At 44.9% G+C, this 24,652-nt stretch overlaps 1 protein-coding gene across 3 annotated transcripts in view; it reads left to right on the top strand.

Moving 5' to 3' along the window:
- The window catches only part of LOC106571455 (protein cornichon homolog 3), a 56,622-nt gene extending 50,461 nt beyond the window's left edge, over nt 1–6,161 (top strand). The window contains exons 5-7 of one of the 3 annotated variants that reach the window (XM_014144586.2): nt 1,602–1,745; nt 2,315–2,343; nt 4,710–6,161. In XM_014144586.2, coding sequence (XP_014000061.1) covers nt 1,602–1,745; nt 2,315–2,343; nt 4,710–4,729 — 193 coding nt within the window. In that variant the 3' untranslated portion in view covers nt 4,730–6,161. Of the gene's footprint in view, nt 1–1,601; nt 1,746–2,314 lie in introns of all 3 variants that reach the window. The other 2 variants (XM_014144587.2, XM_045695747.1) reach the window with 2 other exon arrangements.
- Nucleotides 6,162–24,652: the final 18,491 nt, after the last annotated feature.

Below are 24,652 nucleotides of genomic sequence, written 5' to 3'. Positions count from 1 at the left end.
AAGGAGCTGCAAAGCTCCACAGCGGAGATTGGAGTATCTGTCTATAGGACCACTTTAAGCCATACACTCCACAGAGCTGGGCTTTACGGACGAGTGGCCAGAACAAAATAAGCAAACATATTTGGTGTTTGCCCAAAGGCATGTGGGAGACTCCCCAAACATATGGAAGTAGGTACTCTGGTCAGATGAGACAAAAATGTAGCTTTTTGGCCATCAAGGAAAACGTAATGTCTGGCACAAACCCAACACCTCTCATCACCCCGAGAATACCATCCCCACAGTGAAGCATGGTGATGCCAGCATCATGCTGTGGGGATGTTTTTCATCAGCAGGGACTGAGAAACTGGTCAGAATTAAAGGAATGCTGGATGGCGCTAAATACAGGGAAATTCTTGAGGGAAACCTGTTTCAGTCTTCCAGAGATTTGAGACTGGGATGGATAATCACCTTCCAGCAGGTCAATGACCCTAAGCATACTGCTAAATCAACACTCGAGTGGTTTAAGGGAAACATTTAAATGTATTGAAATGGCCTAGTCAAAGCCTAGACCTCAATCCAATTGAGAATCTGTGGTATGACTTAAAGTTTGCTGTACACCAGCGGAACCCATCCAACTTGAAGGAGCTGGAGCAGTTTTGCCTTGGAGAATGGGCCAAAATCCCAGTGGCTACATGTGCCAAGTGTCACGACTTCCGCCGAAGTCGGTCCCTCTCCTTGTTCGGGTGGTGTTCGGCGGTCGACGTCAACGGCTTTCTAGCCATCGCCGATCCACTTTTCATTTTCCATTTGTTTTGTCTTTGTTTTCTATACACCTGGTTTCTATTCCCCAATTACATGTTCATTATTTAACCCTCTGTTTCCCCCATGTTTGTGTGCGTGTTTGTTTTATTGTGAAAGCTATATCTGACGGCTGGTATTATTGTTGCCGGGTTTTGTTATTATGCCCGTTTATTTCGTGGTACCGGTATTTTTCCCGCACCATAGTATTGTGTTTATACTGGTGTTATCTTGTATTAAATACCTTGTCCACACATCTCAGCTCTCCTGCGCCTGACTCCTTTCACCAGTTACCCACAGCCTTAACACCAAGCTTATAGAGCCATACCCCAAGAGACTTGCAGCTGTAATTGCTACAAAAGGTGGCTTTACAAAGTATTGACTTTGGGGGGGTGAATAGTTACGCTGTAGTTATGTGAATAGTTACGCTCAAGTTTTCAGTTTTTTTGTCTTATTTGTTGTTTGTTTCACAATAGAAAATATTTTGCATCTTCAAAGTGGTAGGCATGTTGTATAAATCAAATGATACAAACCCCCCAAAAATACATTTTAATTCCAGGGTGTAAGGCAACAAAATAGAAAAAATTCCAAGCGGGGTGAATACTTTCGCAAGCCACTGTACCTACGTATATGCATAAACCATGCATTACAATTCCTACAACCTTTAATCATGTACAACTTAATCATACTAATCATGAACAGTCAGATGTTTCATGTGTCCCCCTACTCATCCTCCATCTCTCCATTCTTCCTTTCATCTTCCCCTCCGTCCCTCCGTCTCTACGGGTCAACTACCCCTCGTGTGTCGTGTCCCTATTCGGTAGGTACTTCCACAGCCCCACAGACACTAAGGAGCTCCTCTATGACCCAGCCTCGGTCATGAACGGGGACACACTCAAGTTCTGCCAAAAAGAGGCCTGGTGCAAGATGTCCTTCTTCGTCCTGTCCTTCTTCTACTATCTCTACTGGTGAGTGACAAATGCGCTTTCCACTGTGTTGTTTGGTAATGTGTTAAGGATACAGACAATGATCATCATTCACCTCAAAGTGACTATCAACTATATACAGTACATCTAGCCTAAGTAGAGTATAGTTATTACTCTTGTACATTTTCCAGATGTTTAGTACAGGCTTTTACATGCTTTTAGAAGCATGTTATGTGCATATTGTTTTGTATTGCTAGGTATTATTACTGCACTGTTGGAGCTAGAAGCACAAGCATTTCGCTGCACTTGCGATAACATCTGCAAATCTGTGTACGCAACCAATAAACATTTATTTGATTTGATTTGACCAGGGATGGGGTCAATTCCATTTCGGTTTAGCCAATTCAGGCAGTGATTGGGTAATTTTCAATTCCCGAACTAAAACGCATTAATAAAACGTTTTCATAAACCCATTAATTTCATTGATTAAGTTGAAATGGAATGGACCCCACAGTCCCTGGAGTACTAGTGACCTCTCACCAGAGGCACAGGGGGTTTTTCAATTGACCAATCAGAAGTGTTGAATGTGACTCTCCTCCTCTCGCCTGTAGCGTGTACTGGACCGGACCATCCTCTAGTAGTGAGTCTCTTCAGTGGGTTTGTCACCTCGTGATACTGAACCCCTCACTGCCCCACGGTGCCCTGCCCCCTGCACACACCACCATACCACACCTGTGAATCTTTCCCTCTCTCTCTTTGTTTCTCTCTCTCTCCCCTCCTTTCTCCCTCTCATTCTCTGTTTCTCCTTACTCAGCGATACTGTAACACTAACGGACACAGCCTTTTCTGGAGAATGGGCCTCCTCAGAGAGATAACCTTTAACCCCTAACCTCTGACCTCCATTACTTCAGTCCCCCCTGACCTACTGGTGTTTGTCACAGTGGAGGTGGTCACTCTGGTGGAGTATAATATGGAATCCAATATAACAACTGACCTCCATTGTTTAACCTTGATGAGATGTGCATTTTCCCCTGATGTTTAACCACTGCTATGGATGTTATGTAACGTTACTGTATATGAATGCTTCCCTCTTTGTCTAATAAGTACCACTCCTAAACTGTTCTCACCCACTTCTCCACTTGTCTTTGGCATGATCTCTAACCCTTCCTTGCACACACACACTTACACACAGACTCACGCTCGCTCGCATGCACACACACACACACACACACACGCACATTTACTGTACACACGCGCACACACACAGTCTGAAGCTATTGAGCATCAGCTGAATAATGCTCTCCCACTCACAGATTGATGGGAAATCAAAGATTGACTCTGGAGGCCTAATCCTCCCAATTACAATGGCCAGGTTTGCTTCGGTTCATTAGCCCAACAGCCGTTTAAATGTAATGGAACAAGAAATTATTACGTGGCTGTGATAAGGAAGCAGAGCTCCATATAAATGTTTATGACAAGCCCTCAGTGAGGAATATGCTATATTCGCCTGTGGAAGCCAAGCTACTGGGTGAATTGAAACAACCTCAATGACAGAGAGATGACAAGCTGACAGCAAGGACATATGTAGCATCTCTGTCTACCATGAATAGCAGTCTAAAGACGTAATGTGATGTAATGATTTTTTTTATGTTAATGCAGTAACAGTAACCTCTTGTCAAACTGAATGTAGATTCCAAGTACAGGGCTTGAAGTTTTTTTTACAGTACCAGTAAGTGGGAGATCCAGTAGCTAGAGAGTGTCTGTTCCACACATCTCCTCAGCTGTTGTTCAGCTTGTTGTCTTACTGTTTGGTGCAGTGTTGAAGACCAGGCTTAGTCTTCATCAAGTGACCAGGTGATTAAACCAGTGTTTTTTCAGCTAACAGCTGAGTAATAATGAAGATGTTTGTACGGTAGAATAGGCCCAGTGATCATGTGATGAGCTACAATTTGTAGATACAGGCTACTTATTAATCTAGCTACAGCTCTGAGGGGTGATGGAGCCTGGGCATGATGGAGGGCATGGTCTGTCTAAGCTGCCTCTGGTTCCCCTGCGTATGACACCTCCAGGCCACCATACGTATTGTGCGTCCATTACATTAGGAAACATGGATATTGATAACCCAGACAGACAGGTGAGCTCAGGCTTCACCACAGCAGCAGGGATTAGTGTCTCACTGGCCAGAGGACACCACATTTCTGAATTTGGGAGTAGCTAAGTGGTCATGATTAGTTAAAGCAGTAAATAAGCTATTATGGTACAGTTAGCTAGGAAGCTGAATTATTTTAGAAGATGTTTATTTCCCTAAGGCTAAGAACAAATGTTAAGTATTGGCATCTGGGAGATCTAGGCTTGTCTGAGCAGCTCACAAAATGTTATTAGGCTAACATGACTAATAGTTTGTAAAGAACGAAACTCTAGGGCTGTCCTTACTTTATTAAACCATCAAATCGTATATTTCATGAACAGTGTTGTCCACGCTAAGACATAGGCATACCTCTTAGTTCGAGCCCAGTTCTTCAAATTAATATTAAATATTTACATTTGGTTTATCGACAAGCTTAATCAAGCATAACTGCAGCGGCCTCACATCAATTTCTTGCTTATTTATTTGCTCGTGTTTTGAATAGGCAAAATGTTTATCCTTTGTAGTTGAGAAGGCTATATGCACAACATTAAAGGGCTCTTTTAATTGAAACTTAAAATAAAGAAACACAAACAAATATCAGTGAATCTGGCAGGCACCCAGGCATGGGTCCTAAAAAAGACACTACACACTACTATACCACACATGGATTAATCAGTTGTTTCTGAAACACTTTTAACACACACTTGAATGCTCCTTTCTTGTATGCTTATTCATTCCAGTGGATCAGTTTATAATGGGATCATTTTTGGCACTGTTGATAGTTATTGTTGTTGTTTTTACTGTTTGGTCCAATCATGTACTGTAGTCTCAGTCATTGATTTGTTATCTTGTGTTTTTCCTCCTCTCTTGTCTTCCAGTATGGTCTACTCCTTGGTAACCTCATAACAGTAAAACTCTCAGTATTTGAGCCATCTTCCGGATATCAGAGACTGTTTTCTGGAATTCCAACTAGCTAGCACAAAAACCAACTTTGCAGCAAAAAATAGCACTTTGGGTCACAATTTTTCTGTTTCATCAGAAGGACAGTCGGTGGGTCTGGTCTGGGGGGAAGGGAAGAATTTCAGCTCCAGTCCCCATTGCCTCAATGTATGTAAAGGGACATTACTGTTTACAGTTCTCTACAGGTCAAAAGTCCTTTATGAGTCACAGTGACCACCATATCTACTTTTGTCCGTCACTGCCCGGCTAATGTCTGTACTTACAGCCTGTCCTGTCCTGGAGAAGTACAGTAGCATCACCACTACCGTAGTAGGGTACACAGTAGTGTTTGCACAGTTTGTCTCAGGCACAGCACATAGAAACACAGCACAGCACAGTCGTGTTTGTCATCGGGACAAACAGGTCTTCTTCGACACCCATCTGCCCTTAGAGTCTCACCGATAGTAGCTTCTTCTTCACTGGTGGGAAGGGGAGATGACACATCCTGTACAGAGACATGGTGAACCTTCTGTTCAGGGACAAGGAAACCGGGTCAGCGAATGTTGCATTTTTACCTGCTGCAATACAATACATGGCCTGTGTGTTTATATACATTACATATGTGAATGGCTTTTGTGATGTGTGCATTTTGTGTATTCTTAACAAAATCATTTCTAATGGAAATATGATCTACGAAGAATCATATACAAATGGAATATTGTGTGGTTATAGTGTTGTTATTTGGTAGAGAAATTAAAGCTTGTTTTTTAGAACTAGAAAAGCAGTAATTCTTTGCACAGTAGTGTACGCCTATATCATTTTTGTTGCCAAATATTTGCGATGTTTGGTTGTGTTTCAATACTCTATAGTCTTTCCATAATGGACCGAATGTGGTACTTATTCATTCACTTAAATTATTCATAGTCATTTAAAATGAATTGTTTCCCTTCACACTTTGTCCAAGATACTTTTCAGCAAATATAAGTGAATGGCATATCAGCCTCCACTGTAAGATGACTAATATATGAAATGAACGACACTGTTAATGTTCTAACTACCCCCTCTGTCATTACCATTAGCTAGCAGATGCTGCCAATAATGAAACAGTGTCTGAAAACAGCTATGGACTACAGAGCTTTTGGCAATGCTGTTTCATTTTATTGTCTTTCAGAGAATTCATTATACCAATGCTGTCGGTTTGCTGCATAGTTCGTAATCATGCATCTTTACGCAGAAGTTTTGCATTAACCTTTACTCAAGGACAAGACGGGAATGCCCATATTGTTGTTTTCTGATTTAAGAGCATTTTGTATGTTTACTGTGTATGTGTCAACCTAAGATGAATTTAGATAATTGTTTATGAAATAAAGTATGACTATTTTAAAATGTGACATCAGAGGCTTTCTCTTTTTGACATTTAATGTGTTTATTTTTTTATTTATCTTTTCCTGTCATGGTGTAGGTTTTTGAAATGGATAAAGGACTATAACCTATTTATGCACACATGCATTTGTTGTTTCCTAATCTCTCCACCTAGAACTAAATATATCACCAGAGACAAGTTGTTTCCTGATAACAATTTTTGATGCAGTGACACTGTCAGAGTCCTACAGTATGTGTTCTTACCTCACTTTGCCCTACTACCACAGCTCTTGTCTCCTGCTGTATCCTGTCCACCTGTCTGGCATCTGTATCACTTCCTTAATGTGGTTACGGAGAGGTAGGATCCTTTGTTCTTCTGATTTGTGTGAAGAGCAAAGGAAGCTGTGATTCCTGCTGTTGTCATTTGCAGTCCTTACCTGTGTGATTATACAACCCTGTGTGTGTGTGTGTGTGTGTGTGTGTGTGTGTGTGTGTGCTTTCATGCATGCTTTCAGAGCTGTGCCCATGTCGCCAATGCGATGTGAGGGCGGCGACAGATCGGTGACAGCCTGTCCTCCCACAATGCACCTGGGCACCTGGGCACTCTCCAGATCACTACCACATGCCTCATAATTAAACTGCACTCAGACTGCCGTTATCCTCGACGTTCCTTTCCTCTCCCTCCCCCCGCATTCCCCCCTCACTCCCTTTCTGCTCCCCTTGGCAGCATCTGACGCTCCTCACTTATAGCCGTGAAATGGCATTCAGCTCATGTCGAACGCCTCTGGCACTCAATCTCAAACTCACTTGACTGATTCTGTGCTCCCACTCCAAAGACGCCCCTTGCCCAACTACAGATGCCTGTGTTGTACAGTAGATGTGCTGTACTGTATGTGCTAAGAGGCTCTGTACAGGACATCTCTTTTTGATCTTTTCATTTTAGAGTGTGATCAGGTGACTGAGATGTTCATATGTCATGTCTTGCTACGGTGTAACGTCTCACCTCTTCCCTCAGTAGTGAGTGACAGATTCCAGATCCCAGCTTTTCTCTAAAGCCTTATGACGTCTGAATTTCTGTTTTCTACCTAGTCTGACCTGAAGTCTGACCTGAAAATACCCCCTACGTCTAAAGCCACCTGCCTGTTCCTGCCTGTTCCTTCCACTCCCTCTAACCCTGGATCTGGTGCTGTATCTCCCGTCATAACTCATCCCCGGTCCAGATCAGAGTCTGTCTCGTACTGTCCACTCCACTGGCTTTGGTTTACATGGGATACCAGACATAGTAGATGGGAGTCTGAAACAGTGTTATAAGTTCTAACACCATGTATTTTTCAGAAAGATTTTAAATAATTAAATAATTGAAATGCTAAAATAACTCTTGGCCTCAGCTGTAGATCAAAACGCAAATCTGAATGTGACATTTAAAAGGGCATATAGAGTGCATTCGGAAAGTATTCAGACCCTTGACTTTTTCCATTTTGTTAGATTACAGCCTCATTACAGACCCTTTTTTCCTCATCAATATACACACAATAACCCATAATGATGAAGCAAAAACAGATTTTTTTAAATGTTCCAGGTTTATTACAAATAAAAAACAGAAATATTTCATTTACATAAATATTCAGACCCTTTACTCAGTACTTTCTTGAAGCACCTATGGCAGCTATTACAGCCTTGAGTCTTCTTGGGTATGACACTACAAGCTTGGCACACCTCAAGCTCTGTCAGGTTGGATGGGGAGCGTCGCTGCACAGCTATTTTCAGGTCTCCTGCGTTGTGTTGGTTGTTTGCTTAGGGTCGTTGTCCTGTTGGAAGGTGAACCTTCGCCCCAGTCTGAGGTCCTGAGAGCTCTGGAGCAGGACTTTCATCAAGGATCTCTCTGTACTTTGCTCCGTTCATCTTTCCCTCGATCCTGACTAGTCTCCCAGTCCCTGCCTCTGAAAAACATCCCCACAGCATGACGCTGCCACCACCATGATTCACCCTAGGGATGGTGCCAGGTTTCTTCCAGAGGTGTCGCTTGGTATTTAGGCTAAAGAGTTCAATCTTGGTTTCATCAGACCAGAGAATCTTGTTTTTCATGGTCTGAGAGTCCTTTAGGTGCCTTTTGGCATACTCCAAGCAGGCTGTCATGTGCCTTTCACTGAGGAGTGGCTTCCGTCTGGCCACTCTACCATAAAGGCCTGATTGGTGGAGTGCTGCAGAGATGGTTGTCCTTCTGGAAGATTCTTCCATCTCCACAGAGGAGCTCTGTCAGAGGCCCATCTCTCCTGTATGCTCAGTTTGGCTGGGAGGCCAGCTCTAGGAAGAGTCTTGGTGGTTCCAAATTTTTAAGAATGATTGAGGCCAAGATTGATCAAAGTCAATGTGTTCTTGGGGACCTTCAATGCTGCAGACATTTTTTGGAACCCTTCCCCAGATCTGTGCCTCAACTCAATCCTGTCTCGGAGATCTACGGACAATTCCTTCGACCTCATGGCTTGGTTTTTGCTCTGACATGCACTGTCAACTGTGGGACCTTGTATAGACAGGTGTGTGCCTTTCCAAGTCAATGTCCAATCAATTGAATTTACCACAGGTTGACTATAATCAAGTTGTAGAAACATCTCGAGGATGATCAATGGAAACAGGATGCACCTGAGCTCAATTTCGAGTCTCATAGCAAAGGGGCTGAATACTTATGTAAATAAGGTATTTATGTTTTATGTTTTATACATTTTCTAAAATGTATAAAAACCTGTTTTTGCCTTGTCGTTATGGGGTATTGAGTGTAGATTGATGAGGAAAAACAATAATTTAATCCATTTCAGAATATGGCTGTAAAGTAACAAAATGTGGAAAAAGTGAAGGGGTCTGAATACTTTCCTAATGCACTGTAAATCAGCAGTAACCAGACATACAGTGTACAGTATTTGCTATTTGGATAAACTTGACATATTCAAGAAAGTTTCAGAAATCGTCTTGTCAGAGGTTATACAGTAATAGTCATTTAGTTTTAGGGAAGGCTGTAAAAATCACAAATAAAACCTGTCAGATTACAGAATCATCCCATAATAACAAGTAATTGTTTCGTTGCCTGTTTAAATTATCATCATCACACCAAAGATTATATTAATATCCAGCTAAGACTCCTGATGCTTCAAATCAACCTCTGAATGTTCTGAGAGTTAGCGTTCTAGTAACATCTTATTGCCTTCTGGTAAAATAGCCTACAGAGTTGGGATGCGGAGACAAAAAAGCTGGATTAATTAAGAAATAATGAGAGACTTATCATTAATCACTTTACAACACTATCTGGCTCAGTGTTCAGGATTAGATAAATGGCCAAGATGTTTTTCGCTCCTTGACTGAGATCTCTCTTTATACAGTCGTTTCTGCCAGCAATAATGATGAAGTCAACTGGGTCAAGTTAAAGTACAGTCTTTCTCTTCAGTAATTAGCACAGTGAGTGTCTGCCCGTGACACCCTCCAGGCCTGTCGCTAAGGGGTTTCCTCAAACACACAGTGATGTACGGCTCATTAGTCAGTGGTGAAGCAAGCAGACTGAAAAATACTACTTGAAGGTACCTGACTGCTCCAGCCTTTCACTTTTGGTTTGTCTGAGATACAAACACAGAGGTCATTAATATACTGTATGTTGAACCACATTAGTGCCTTTAATGTATGTAGGTTGAGCATTTCATGAACCCAAAAAGGAGACACCTCTAGAATAATGATTGTTCTCATGCGCTAGACTAGACCTGTATCAGAGTCATAGTCAGACAGTTAGACAGTTCGCTAAAGCCCATCCAGACAAATCTGAAACCAGGATAAGAGGGCAGTGAGTTTTGTTTCCTTCCACTGTGGATCGGCTGGTGTGAATAAAATCCAGTCCACAGCCCACTAGGCCCAGTAAACGCACAGTGCTGAGAGCAGAGATCCTATTAAATGAATATGTAATTCTATGTCGCTGAGAGACAAACACGATGGCATCAGATTAAAAACACAGCCTATGACTCTGTCTGCACCAAATATCTCCCCATTTACTTCCCACCACCTACATAGAGCAAACTGCTGTCTAGAATATCCCACTGCCTTTCCCATTGTGCTCAGTGTGCTCAGTTATTGGATGCTACTCTAACCTAACTAGAATAGGTGACCCACTCCCTTTTGTAGGCCCGCAGATCAATCCCCCCCAAAAAAGAAAATCGTAGTCTCAATTTATTGTTGAGAGTTAGACTAGTAGAATACAGAAGGTGCAATTTCTAAATTTCATAGTGCATCAGCAGTTTTTCTCTTGTTATGTCAGTCCCTGACAGTCACTCAATTAGCCCATGTCAGTTAACATATAGTTTTTGGGGTAAGTTAGTCTATGTAAACTTATAGTAATCATGGTTGAATTACCGACCGGGGGGCCTCACTCAGATATTTATATTAAAAACAGAACATTTTTCTCTCCACCCCATGGCAAAATTTGTAAAATTGCATGAAATGAGTTATATAATTGCAAAGTCATCTCTCTGCCCCGTGGCAAATGTGTAGAATGGCAGAAAACTTGCTTTAAAACTGCAACATTTTCTCTATGCCCATATGGCTCTCCGCTGTCGAGAGAGGGCCCGTTCAAATATGTTGCTCGCAAAAAGCACACCACTGGTGTATCTCTCTCTCTCTCTCTCTCTCTCTCTCTCTCTCTCTCTCTCTCTCTCTCTCTCTCTCTCTCTCTCTCTCTCTCTCTCTCTCTCTCTCTCTCTCTCTCTCTCTCTCTCTCTCTCTCTCTCTCACTCTCTCTCTCTCTCACTCACTCACACTCACACACACATATTCACTGCGTCTCTCAGCATAAGCACAGTGGGTCATACGCCACTCCTTTCCCAGAAGATGCCAATTCTCATTGTTCCTGACCTTTCCTGATAACCACTTCTGCTGAGGATCCTAATAAAATACTAAAACTTCTAAGAAAAGCAGCAGCTCTAAAATAAGACACTGGCTCATAACTGTGGACCTCTGTTGTTCTCGGCTTGTATTCAGATTGACTACAGCATCATACCACTTGTTCACTGTCTGCGGCATTGCCCACCATGTCTGTGTTTGCTTGCTTTTCTATGTCCTTATCTCCCACCTGTCCTAACGCATGCTCTCTCTCTCTCTCTCTGTGTGAATGGGCATGGATGTGGGTACGCAGTCACTGCGGCCCCTCATGATGATTTCAGATTGTTTGTGGCTCCCATCAAAGTTGCCCTTCCCTGATCTAGACAAAAGGTCAGAAGACAGGCGAGCTATGCCACACACATACACACACACACACACGCAGAGGTGGGTTGTTTTTAGGAAAGACTAGATTCGTGACTGTCTGATGATTGCTGTATTGAACTATCTATAATCATTGCGGTCATAGGCAGTGGATATACTCATTTAACAGAACTACTTTTAAATGGTCTGCTCTTCACCAGAGCAGATATCCTCTATTGATCCTTATCATAGCAAGCTTTGGGCCGTGGATGATCAACGCTATGTGATATTGCTTCTGAGGTTTGATATAGATCTGAGAGTGGATATGCTGAGAAAGAAGTTGTGGGAAAGGCACTTTCTTGCTCCTTACGCCTATTGACTTCAATGGAAATTAGTGATGGTAACTGAGATGTTTGAATGGCCAGCAGAAGTCTAGATTAGCATCCATCAGAGCAGAGGCATATCTCGGTGACACGTAGGCGGATTAAGTGTGTGTGTGTGTGTGTGTGTGTGTGTGTGTGTGTGTGTGTGTGTGTGTGTGTGTGTGTGTGTGTGTGTGCATGCCAGTGTGTGTGTGTGTGTCCTGCGGCTTGCTGAGACACAGATGCTGGGCTCTCAGTCAGAGTGCTAATTAGCACCGATCTGTTTCTCCTCGGCACTGAAATGACCTTCATCACTGTTCCCTCAATCAGTGCTACTGTATACACTGGAGTTTGCACACACACACACACACACACACACACACACACACACACACACACACACACACACACACACACGCAGAGCATCTCTCAGCATGAGCACAGTGGGTCATACGCCACTCCTTTCCCAGAAGATGCCAATTCTCATTGTTCCTGACCTTTCTGATAACCAGTTCTGCTGAGGATCCTAATAAAATACTAAAACTTCTAAGAAAAGCAGCAGCTCTAAAATAAGACACTGGCTCATAACTGTGGACCTCTGTTGTTCTCGGCTTGTATTCAGATTAACTACAGCATCATACCACTTGTTCACTGTCTGCGGCATGGCCCACCATGTCTGTGTTCGCTTGCTTTTCTATGTCCTTATCGCCCACCTGCTCTAACGCATGCTCCCCCCTCTCTCTCTTTCTATCTCTCGCTCTCTATCTCACACACACAATGTACTACTCAGCCCTACAAGTCCATGGACACAGAAATGTATGTTAGTGGTCTTTCCACACGCACCCCTGCTCTCCTGTGTTATGTCATAACATGCATTCCCCTTCAGTATCTTTACGTGGTCTATTGGTGGGGTTCCCACAGTGATGATGAATGTGATAGCTGTCGTGTATCAGGCTGCATTTCTGGGGAACGGGGCTAGCCTGTGTCTGGTAGCCCATGGCTGTCCCTCTACATCAGGTATGTCAGCATGCCCACAGCCTGGACCCTACCACTGCCACTGAAGGCTGGCCAACACAGGGCTCCAGCACAGCCATGGAGCTACACACACATAGAGTAGAGAGGCACACACCCACATACACACCCACATACTGCACACATACTCGGCCCCCCTGATGTTCACCATATAATAACCTCACACACACACACACACATTTATCTGTTAAACACACACAAACACACTCAGACACCGTATACACATACTCAGTCTCTCATGTACACACACACACACAAATACACTCACCATACAGAGAAACTAACAAACACTTTGTGCACGCCACAAACTCAAACACACCACACACTGTGCACTGGGGGAGCCAATGCGAGGCGGCTGTGTTTACTCATAAACAAATCTATTAACAAAGAAGCCGCGGGCTGCTTCAGACGGAGGACCTCCTAAAATAGCCGAGCTCCTGTGTGACTACTGGGATGACTCCAGCTTCTGCCTGCCTTCTGCATGCTACAGCTAGCTAGCTACATCCGGCCCACTGTCTGCAAGTGGAGTGTGTTCAAATACTCACAGGAGTCCTGCCGTGGTCCTGAGAGAGGAGAGGAGAGGAGAGGAGAGGAGAGGAGAGGAGAGGAGAGGAGAGGAGAGGAGAGGAGAGGAGAGGAGAGGAGAGGAGAGGAGAGGAGAGGAGAGGAGAGGAGAGGAGAGGAGAGGAGAGGAGAATGGTATTCTCTCACAGGCTGTTGGTTTAACATTCTGGCAGCAGTTTGACTTATTTTTACATGTCTACAGATAGGAGCTGCTTAAATGTTGTTGCTATTTATATACAGTAGTTCTGTAGGGCATCTAATGTAAACATAAGGGTATAGGCAGCGACAGGGTATCTAATGTAAACATAAGGGTATATGCAGTGACAGGGTATCTAATGTAGGCGGTGACAGGGTATATAATGTAAACATAAGGGTATATGCAGTGACAGGGTATCTAATGTAGGCAGTGACAGGGTATATAATGTAAACATAAGGGTATAGGCAGCGACAGGTCGTTCAATGCAAGCATAAGGGCAGTCATGCAGGTATAATAGGGCATTCCCTAGGTTTGAACCCAAAAACATGATTTGGCTTATGACAGTGCTAATATTGCTCTCAAACACATACAATGACACCCCATTCTCCTCTCTCATTATCCCCCCATTGGCTGTTTCGTACCATGTTAACCTCTGCAGGACATGTCTGTTTACTGAGGGATAAAGCCACTAAAACAAAGAGAGATGGAGCGGATGGAGCCTGTAAAACCCTACAGCAGCAGTCGGCAACAGGCAACCCACGGGCCAAAACCGGGAATCAGCAAAAAAAATATTATATTCCCACAAATAAGAAAAGAGACATACAGTGCATTCGGAAAGTATTCAGACCCCTTGACTTTTTCCCCAGTTTGTTACATTACAGCCTTATTCTAAAATGTATTAAATATTTTTTTCCCCTCATCAATCTACACACAATACCCCATAATGACAAAGTGGAAACAGGTTTTTTGAAAAATGTTATACATTTGCAAAATGTCTAACAGAAATACATAATTTAGTAGTATTCAGACCCTTTGCTATGAGACTCGGTGCATCCTGTTTCCATTGATCATCCTTGAGATGTTTCTGCAACTTGACTGGAGTACATCTGTGGTAAATTCAATTGATTGGACATGATTTGGAAAGGCACACACCTGTCTATATAACGTCCCACAGTTGACAGTGCATGTCAGAGCAGAAACCAAGCCATGAGGTCGAAGGAATTGTCCGTAGAGCTCCGAGACAGGATTGTGTCGAGGCACAGATCTGCAGCATTGAAGGTCCCCAAGAACAAAGTGGCCTCTATCATTCTTACATGGAAGAAGTTTGGAACCACCAAGAGTGATCCTAGAACTGGCCTCCCGGCCAAACTTTCCGAATGCACTGTATGTTATCGTGTGATGTAATCAAGGCATGTCATCTTTTCGGACTTAATTGTGTTCAATCTGCAGTACACAAAATAAATGTGTCCGTGCGTCTGTGTGTGTGTGTGTGTGTGTGTGTGTGTGTGTGTGTGTGTGTGTGTGTGTGTGTGTGTGTGTGTGTGTGTGTGTGTGTGTGTGTGTGTGCCTGTGTGTGTGCCTGTGTGTGTGCCTGTGTGTGTGTAATGAGTCAATGGCAGTCAGAGACTGGCTCCTGCCTCTTTCCTTTCGGTGTTTCTATGTCTGAAGGGATTAAAGCCTTTGCCAGACCACAACATTTCCACAAGCACTCCTTATTCTCCAGCGTGTTTGCTGCACAACATCCAGCAGGAAGGAAGGGCTTAGCTTTCAATTAGGTCAAATGGTCTTCATGCAAACAATGGAAGACTTATGCACCAAGATGTTCACTTCACTGTCGCTTTTTTACATTCAGAATTTTTCATAAATTCTGTTTTACGTGTTACTCCATTGACTAGAGTCACTTTTTCCTAGATTCCTCAAATAGCCTCAATATGTGAAGGTCTTAATGCAGTTGTGTGCTTGCATGCGTGTGTGTGTGTGTGTGTGTGTGTGTGTGTGTGTGTGTGTGTGTGTGTGTGTGTGTGTGTGTGTGTGTGTGTGTGTGTGTGTGTGTGTGTGTTGTCCTGGACTTCACGCCTGACAGAGCTCCAGCGGGACTGGAGTGTAAAATGCTGCCTCTGGGGAGGCTAAAATAGCCTGGGTGAGAAGAGAACACAGGCTCTGTAGCCAGCTCACCACTGATGCTTACTGCTTATGCATGGGGTTGTTTATTCTCATTTATTCTTTATTCTCCCCTTCCTCCCTCCCCCATCCTCCCTCTGTCCTCCCTCGCTTCATCCTCTCTCCATCCTAGCCCTCCTTTCATCCTCCCTCCATCCTCCCTCCCTCCAAACTTCCCTCTTTCCTCCATCCTCCCTTTATCCTCCATCCTCCCTCCCTCCATCCTCTATCCTTCTCAGTCTGTTCCATCTTCCTCAGCAGATCTGTCTACGGTGGAGGAAAAAGGACTTCCCAAACCCCCACATCAGGAACTATAAATGACTTCTTAGACCAAATGTGACCTACCGGCTCGATTCGGTTTTCTGTAGCAAAATTTGACATTTTGTTTTTTCCATTGGATAAAAGTAGAGACTCAGAGCTCGAAAATAGTCTATCATACACTACAGTTGAGGAACAATGGAAAAGTAATTCTGCTTTGAATGTTGATAAACTTGTAACCTCACTTTTGAGAAAATGGGCTTTGAATGTTTTTGTACACCTACCAGAGAGCTCTTCTTTGTCCACCCTCATTCAGCATCGTTCACACCCTCTTAAGCCTTAGTCCCATCCATCTCTTTAAGGATTCACATGTGAGGCCATGTACTAAACAGCCAAAGATTTAAAGACTAAAGGCTGGTTGTCACAGTGACATCAGTGACAACATTCTATTGTCGTCCAAATCAAACTTGTCATTGTCGTTATGAAAAAGTATAAACACAAAAAACTACAGGCTGCATTACAGCCTTGTGGTCCAAAATAGCATAACTAGTGTATTTTATCACCAATAAACCCACCCGTTTAAAAATTAATTTAGTATATGTCAATCTAGCAAAACAGGCAACTAAAATCAACTTTCTAAATAATGTTTGGTTAGTTTCTAGCTTGTTAGCTAGCTAGCTAATGTTAAGTTAGCTGGCTAGCCAGATCAAATAATGACCATATCATATAGCTGACAACATCTTCACTTTAGCTCATTTGTCTTCATTATTACATGAAAATAGACTCACAACAAGATCATTATTTACAAGTTAATGGTGAGCCAATTACAGAAAATAGCTTACGGTTGTGAGTGTGACAAAATAAAAGCAGTGCATTCTACCAGAGAATTTTAGAACTCGGATACTGTCTTGTTGGCCTAACATTATATCCTAATTTGACTTTGGTACAGGTCACGTTCTTCATATTACCGTATCTGGTAAACACATGCTATATCAAATAAAATCAAAGTTTATTTGTCACATGCACAGGATACAGAAGGTGTAGCGAAATGGTTACTTGCATAGTGGAGTCTTTTTTTTTTTTACATGTAGCTAGATAATCAATGAACCATAATCCCAACTCATAACGTTACTACCCTGCATGAATCTGCAGGTAGCTAACCAACCAGGATCAATGTTAGCTAGCTTGCTAACATTAGGCTACAACTAGCAATTACTACACGTAATGTTAGCTAGCGAGACAGACAGCTAACGTTAGCTAGCTAGCTAACAGTACACTTTAACTTGAAATGAAAATGACTTTGTGACAAAATTAGAAACTTATAATATCTGAAAATGTAGCTAGCTGGACTATCTTACCCGTATAAATGGATGGACATTTCCCCCTCTCTGTCACCGATGCCATGGTTGCCCTTAGTTTGAAGATGTAATCTGGAGACAGGTGTTTTATACAACAGTGTTCTCTTTTCAACTCTGCATGTTTGCAATAAAACGCCAGAGTTTTCTCCATCTCCTTAGCTATCATAATCTAATTCACGGTGCATTACACTGATTTCAAAACTCGGTCCTCCAGAAAGTGGAGAGCAACACTTTTTCAGTTCTACTAAGTGATATCTTTCAAAAAAGCCGCGTTAGAAAGGATTACCTACACATACTGAACAGCTCATGTTGTAGACAGAAGCATGCAGACCAATCCAAACTCATCTCTTGGCATGTCCAACCCATCCATTATCTCAGCCAATCATGGTTAGCGGGAATGTTCCTGTCTTTTTAAACCAACTAGGCTTGTAATTTAACAATTTTATTCATATTTACAGATGGCATACAAATTTGTTATTGAGGTACATGAAAGTGCAAATGTTCCAGAAAACATTTCTGCCAAAAAAAGCATTTAGATTTTTTTTTTAAATGTACGTTCAAATGCCTCTCCTGTGATGTAGTGACACATGACATACGCAAGTTTCCTGAAACGAGTCACAAATGTTATGACAGGGCGGAGAGGCATTACTGTAGTGATTCTAGTTCTTGAAAAGTATCTCAATTGATCACCCTGGAGCCATTTTCTTTGCTTGGTCCCCTAAAGGGAGAGGCGGTTTGAGCGTGGAGTTTTTACAGATGATAGCTGCTGACCTTGCATGGCCTATTGTTCTGAACCACGGCACTCTGAGAGCCAAAGCCTGTATTTTCACCGTGCTTTCTCATTCATGTATGCACCAAACAGCATTGCTGATGTGATGTTTGACTCTCCTGTTGAGCGTATAATGAGAGTGCTCTGTAGTCCTGTTATTACCTGTGACACCCACTGTAGTGGAAATAAAAAGCTGTCAGGGCTCAGTAGAAAGAGAATCCAGATGTCAACGCTCACAGAACCTTCTGATTCCCATCACAGTTCCTGTCTCATTAGATATCATCCCAAAAATGTTAGCATATCTGTCTGTATGGAATGTGTCCATTCTCACAGTCTGATTTTACTCTCTGTCAAGGCCCAGGAGAAGACCCAGATGCAGATGCAGATAGTTTTGAAGTAACAAAAGTTTATTACAAAAACAGGGGGAAGGCAAACGACAGGTCAAGGGCAGGCAGAGGTCAGTAGTCCAGAGCAGTAATCCAGGGTGGTCTGACAAAGTACAAAACGACAGGCAGGTTCAGGGTCAGGGCAGACATAATGGTAAGAAACGGGAAAGCTATAAAACAGGAATTAGAGACAAAGGAGCATGGAAAAAAACGCTGGTAGGCTTGATGAAACAAAATGAACTGGCAACAGACAAACAGAGAACACAGGTATAAATACACTGGGGATAATGAGGAAGATGGGCGACACCTGGAGGGGGGTGGAGACAAGCACAAAGACAGGTGAAACAGATCAGGGTGTGACAGTATCCCCTCTAGGGGTGCTACCTGGTGTCCTACATGGGCGCATACCTGGTTTACCGGGGTGCTGGCGTTGGAACTCAGCAATGAGGCCTGGGTCTAGGATGTCTCTAGCGGGGACCCAGCACCTCTCTATAACCCTCCCAGTCAACCAGGTACACTGCCCTGCGGTTGAACCTTCAGGAGGCGCTTCACCGTGTACGCTGGTTGACCATCGACGAGACGGAGAAGAGGGGTGTGGGCCTAGAAACAGGAGACAAAGAGCTGTGAGACAGGTTTAATCCTAGACACACGAAAGTGGGATGTATACAGAGGGTACGGTGCAACAGAAGGCGAAGAGCAGGGGGGCTAATAATCTTGGGGATAGGGAAAGGGTCGATAAAAACGGGGGGAAAGTTTGCGGGACTCCACCCAGAGGGGCAGGTCTCAAGTGGACAGCCATACCCTCTGCCCGAGGCGATACCGGGGAGCCGGGGTCCGGTGACGGTCCGCTTGTCGTCAATACCTGCAGGTAGTCTTGAGAAGAGCCATCCGGGGCTCTCTTCCAGGTACGGAGACAGCGGCGGACAAACATCTGGGCCGAGGGTATGCCGACCTCTTCCTCTTGCTCCAGGAAGAGCGGGCGCTAATAACCTAGGGAACACTCGAAAGGCGAGAGCCCAGTGGCAGAGCAGGGGAGGGTGTTGCGGGCGTATTCAACCCACACGAGTTGCTGGCTCCAGGTGGTGGGGTTGGCAGAGACAAGGCAGTGAAGAGTCCTCTCCAGGTCTTGATTTGCTCGTTCTGACTGGCTGTTGGACTGAGGGTGGAACCCAGAGGACAGGATGGCCGACAACCCAATGAGTGGGCAGAATGCCTTCCAGAACCAGGACAAGAACTGAGGACGCAGGTCGGGAGACCATGCCCACCGGGAGTCCATGGATCTGGAAGACATGCTGCACCATGAGCTGGGCCGTCTCTTTGGCAGAGGGTAGCGTGGGGAGGTGAATGATGTGGGCGGCTTTGGAAAACTGGTCCACTGCTGTCAGGATGGCAGTGTTGCCATCAGACGGGGGAAGACCCGTGACGAAGTCCAGGGATATGTGAAACCAGGAACGGTGAGGGACAGGCAGTGGTTGAAGGAGACCAGCCGGAGCTTGCCAAGGCATCTTGTTTTGCGCACAGACCGTGCAGGTGGCAACGAACGTGGAGACGTCCGGTACCATGGCCGGACACCAAAAGCGCTGCCACACAAAGGCCACGGTCCGATGGGAGCCCGGGTAGCAGGCAAGCCTGGAGGTTTGGGCCCACTTCAGGACCGAGGAGCAGACAGCGTTAGAAACAAACATCCGGTTATCTCGGCCCCCCCGGGGTTTGGCTGGGAATGCTGCGCCTCACGGACTTGCTTCCCTATTCCCCAGCTGAGTGCCGTCACCAGCTACGAGGTGGGAAGGATGGTCTCGGGGTCCGAGGGTGTAGCCGTGGGGCTATAGCGGTGTGACAGCACATTCTTGGACCCCGGTCAGCAGGAGAGGGAGAAGTTGAACTGGGTGAAAAGCAGGGCCCACTTAGCTTGCCTGGAATTGAGACGCTTGGCGGTGTGGAGATATTCCAGGTTATTGTGATCCGTCCACACAATGAACGTATGTTCCACCCCCTCTAACCAGTGTCTCCACGCAATCTTCACAATGAAAAGCTCACAATTTCCCACATCATAATTTCTCTCCGTGGCATTGAGGCATTGGGAGAAGAAGGTGCAGGGACGTAACTTGAGGTCCAGGGCAGAACGCTGGGACAGGACAGCTCCCACTCCGACATCCGAAGCATCAGCCTCCACCCCGAACTGACGGGACGGGTCAGGTTGAACCAATATGGGAGCTGTGGTGAAGCGATGCTTGAGGTTCCGAAAGCCCGGTCAGCAGCTGGGGATGACGTGACCGGAACCATGGGAGAGGTGAGTCCAGACGGGGGGAAGCCAGGGTGCTCTATCTCGAGATAAAGCGGAGATAAAAGTTGGCAAATCCCAGGAAACGTTGCAGCTGCACTCTGGACGTAGACTGGGGCCAATCCACCACCACTCTCACCTTCCTGGGATCCATCTGTACATTCCCTGCAGCGATGCTGTAACCAAGGAAGGGGATGGTGGAGCGATGGAATTCGCATTTCTCCGATTTAACAAAAAGCTGGTTCTTCAGGAGGAGCTGGAGGACCTGTCAGATGTGGAGCACGTGTTCTTGGGCTGAGTGGGAGAAAACGAGGATGTCGTCGAGGTAGACGAAGACGAACCAGTTCAACATGTCACAGAGAACGTCATTGACAGGTCCAACTTGGAGAAACGGTGGCCCCCTGGAGCGGCTCGAAGGCTGAGGCGATGAGTGGTAGTGGGTAGCGGTTCTTCACCATGATGTTATTGAGGCCCCGGTAGTCGATGCACGGTAGCAGGGTTTTGTGCTTCTTCTCCACAAGGACAAACCCTGTGCCGGCGGGGGAGGCAGAAGGACTGATTCACCCTGCAGCTAGGGAGTCCTCGATGTAGGTCTCCATAGCCTTGGGCTCCGGACCGACAGAGAGTACAGTCGTCCCAGGGGTGGTGTGGTGCCTGAGAAAACGTCGATCCCGCAGTCATTGGGTCGGTGCGTAGGAAGTGAAGTTGCCCAGGCCTTACTGAAAATGTCCCGGAGGTCCTGGTACCCCGCGGGAATGGAGGATAGGTCCAGGGCAACTTCTGAGCCCACCGGAAGACATCCCGGGGCAGGCTGCTCTGACTTCAGGCAATGGGCTTGGTAGAACAGGCTCCAGCCTATGATGGCACCAGCAGTCCAGTCAATAAGGGCAGTCCAGTCAATAAGTCCTGGAGCCTAGAGAATCACAATACTATGGGAACCTGAGGAGACTTAATTAGCATGAATTGGATAGCCTCGTTGTGGTTCCCTGACACTGGTAGGTTGTTGGGAGTGGTAGTATGGGTGACCGGGCCTATAGAGTGCCCATCCAGCTCTCTAACGTCCATGGGAATGGATAGGGGCTGAGTGGGGATGCCCAGCTCAGACGCCAGGGTAGTGTCGATAAAACTCTCATCGGCTCCAGAGTCGATGAGTACCCGGAGAGATTTCAACAGGTTCCCCCACAGCAGAATGGCATGGAAAGGGGTGCGAGTAAGGGGAGAGGAAAAGTTCTGTGTATGACCACCAGAGTTCCCGCCCCTACTGTTGAGCCTGGTCTTTTAGTGGACAGGATGACACGAAATGACCAGTAGTCCCACAATACAGGCAGCTCTTCGTGTGAAGCCGGTGTAGACGTTCAGCTGGGGACAGCCTAGCTCTCCCTATTTCATCGGCTGAGGAAGAGGGCATTCAGCAGACTTCGGAGACTCTCGGTGAAGCCTCGGAGGCAAGTAGGAATCCTTGGGCAGGCAAGTGGAATTGTACCCCCTCTCCTTCCTGCATTCCCTTAGCCGCCCATCTATCTGGATGGTCAAGGCAATGAGCGAGTCGAGATCGGTCGGTAGTTCCCGGGCTGCTAGTTCATCCTTTACCTCCTCCGATACTCCATGCAGGAACATGTTGAACAGCGATTCCAGGTTCCAGGCACTCTCAGCTGCCAACGTGCGGAAATTCACCGCATAGTCTGCCACACTGCGGTCACACTGAGTCTTGCCGAAGCTGGAGTAACTTCCGGGCAGCCTCTCGCTGACTATTGTTCTGACACGGCCGTAGCTCAGCCAAGAGCCCTCCCGGACATCATTTTTAAGCGGTCCGGGGGGAAGGAGAAGGGCTGCAGCTCGATGATGAGAAAACACTGAGCGAGAAATGCCCGACAGGTTCCCAACTCTCCAGCGAAGCAACTTCTAAATGCTTTTTAATATGTTGGCGTTTTTAGGTGTCATTAGGGGTTAATTGGGAATTCAGATGTGGCTGAGCCCTATTTGGAGGGGCTAGGGTTAAGCCAGAGTTGAACATAGAGTAAGGTTAGGGTTAGGGTTATGGCTACGATTAGGGTTGAGTCGGGTTGTGGAAATGAAGCTAGGGTTAGGGTTATGCCAAGGTTACCATAGAGAGCAATAGTAATGGTGTCTTTTCGTAGGCACTAACAGAGGCTAACTCCGCTATGGCTCGCTGGCCAAAGTCTACGGGGAACACCTCACTGTCAGTTTTTTGTAGGTTTACATTCAGATTTTTTTATCAATTTTGTTTTACGTGTTACTCCATCGACTAGAGAAACTTTTTCCTAGATTCCTCAAATAACCTGTGAAGGTCTTAATGCAGTCGTGGGCTTGCATGTGTATGTGTGTGTGTGTGTGTGTGTGTGTGTGTGTGTGTGTGTGTGTGTGTGTGTGTGTGTGTGTGTGTGTGTGTGTGTGTGTGTGTGTGTGTGTGTGTGTGTGTGTGTGTGTGTGTGTGTGTGTGTGTGTGTGTTGTCCTGGACTTCACGCCTGACAGAGCTCCAGCGGGACTGGAGTGTAAAATGCTGCCTCTGGGGAGGCTAAAATAGCCTGGGTGAGAAGAGAACACAGGCTCTGCAGCCAGCTCAGCACTGATGCTTACTGCTTATGCATGGGAGTGTTTATCCTCCCTCCATTCCTCCCTCTCTCCTCCTTCCTTCTATCCTCCCTCCATCCTTCTTCCCTCCATCTTCCCTTCATCCTCGCTCACCGTGCTTTCTCATTCATGTATGCACCAAACAGCATTGCTGATGTGATGTTTGACTCTCCTGTTGAGCGTATAATGAGAGTGCTCTGTAGTCCTGTTATTACCTGTGACACCCACTGTAGTGAAAGTATAAAGCTGTCAGGGCTCAGTAGAAAGAGAATCCAGATGTCAAAGCACACAGAACCTTTTGATTCCCACCACAGGTTCTGTCTCATTAGATATCAAATAGAAAGTTTTAACATATCTGTCTGTATGGACGGTGTCCGTTCTCATAATCTGGTTTTACTCTCTGAATTATGTGAAATCTTTATGGTAAAACTTCCAAATGCTTTAAATATGTTGGGTTCTTTAGGTGTCATTAGGGGTTAAATTGGGAATTCAGAGGTGGCTGAGCCCTATTTGGATGGGTTAAGGTGAGAGTTAAGCCAGGGTTGAACTAGGGCTAAGGTGAGAGTTATGCCAAGATTAGGGTTAGGGTTATGGCTATGGTTAGGTTGAGCCGGGGTGTGGACAGGAAGCTAGGGTTATGCCAAGATCAGAGTAATGGTTAGGATTACCATAGAGAGCAACAGTAATGGCGTCTTTTCGTAGGCACTAATGGCTCGTTTGCCAAAGCCTATGGGGAAATGAATGTTTTTTTAAGGGGTCTGTGGTAAATACAGGCTTAGGAGATATTATACATTTTGTTGTATAATAAAATATAATCTCATCAGCTAACATCAGTTTTTGTGAATTTTGAAGCATTTATGTGATCAAATCAAGTAAAAAGTTTACTATGTGCTAACTTAAAAAAAAAATACAACTACAGCTCAGTTTGCATACCTTTACGTCATCTAACATGCTTAGCTTAGTTCGGGAACCGACAAAACAAGCACCTACCAGCAGGAGAGATATGGTTGCAGCCTTTTCGTTCGAGCTGGTATGCAGAAAGCTAACTATAATAACTAGCTTTTTGGCGGACTGTAGCCTAGACTAGTTTGCGTAGTTGGCATAGTGACAAACATTTTTGCAACTGATGTTGTCGTTCCATTTCTCTGACAGTTAGCGACTGGTTAGCAACTGACATATTTTGAACACATAAAGGCTTCATAATTCATAAAGGTTATGTTAACTGACTGATATTATCTCACAGAACAAAACGTATAAAATCTCCTAAACCTGTGTTAACCTCAGACCTTATTTTCAGCATATCCCTAAACTCCCTTCTTGCCCGGCCTCCATAGGAATGCCCAACAAACCAGAGGTAGAAAATGACAACTAATTTCAATTTTTTAGGACTACAAGCTGGCGATCTCTATTACAGCAGTAGGTGCATTGTATTACCATGTTATGGACTTGGTATTTTACCAAATAGGGCTATCTTCTGTATAACAACCCTACCTTGTCACAACGCAACTGATTGGCTCAAACGCATTAAGAAGGAAAGAAATTCCACAAATTAACTTTTAACAAGGGACA

This window comes from Salmo salar, chromosome ssa15 (assembly GCF_905237065.1).
Source record: "Salmo salar chromosome ssa15, Ssal_v3.1, whole genome shotgun sequence".
Lineage (NCBI taxonomy): Eukaryota > Metazoa > Chordata > Actinopteri > Salmoniformes > Salmonidae > Salmo > Salmo salar.
Note: the sequence above shows the minus strand (reverse complement) of the source record. Positions and strands in the feature narration are given on the sequence as shown.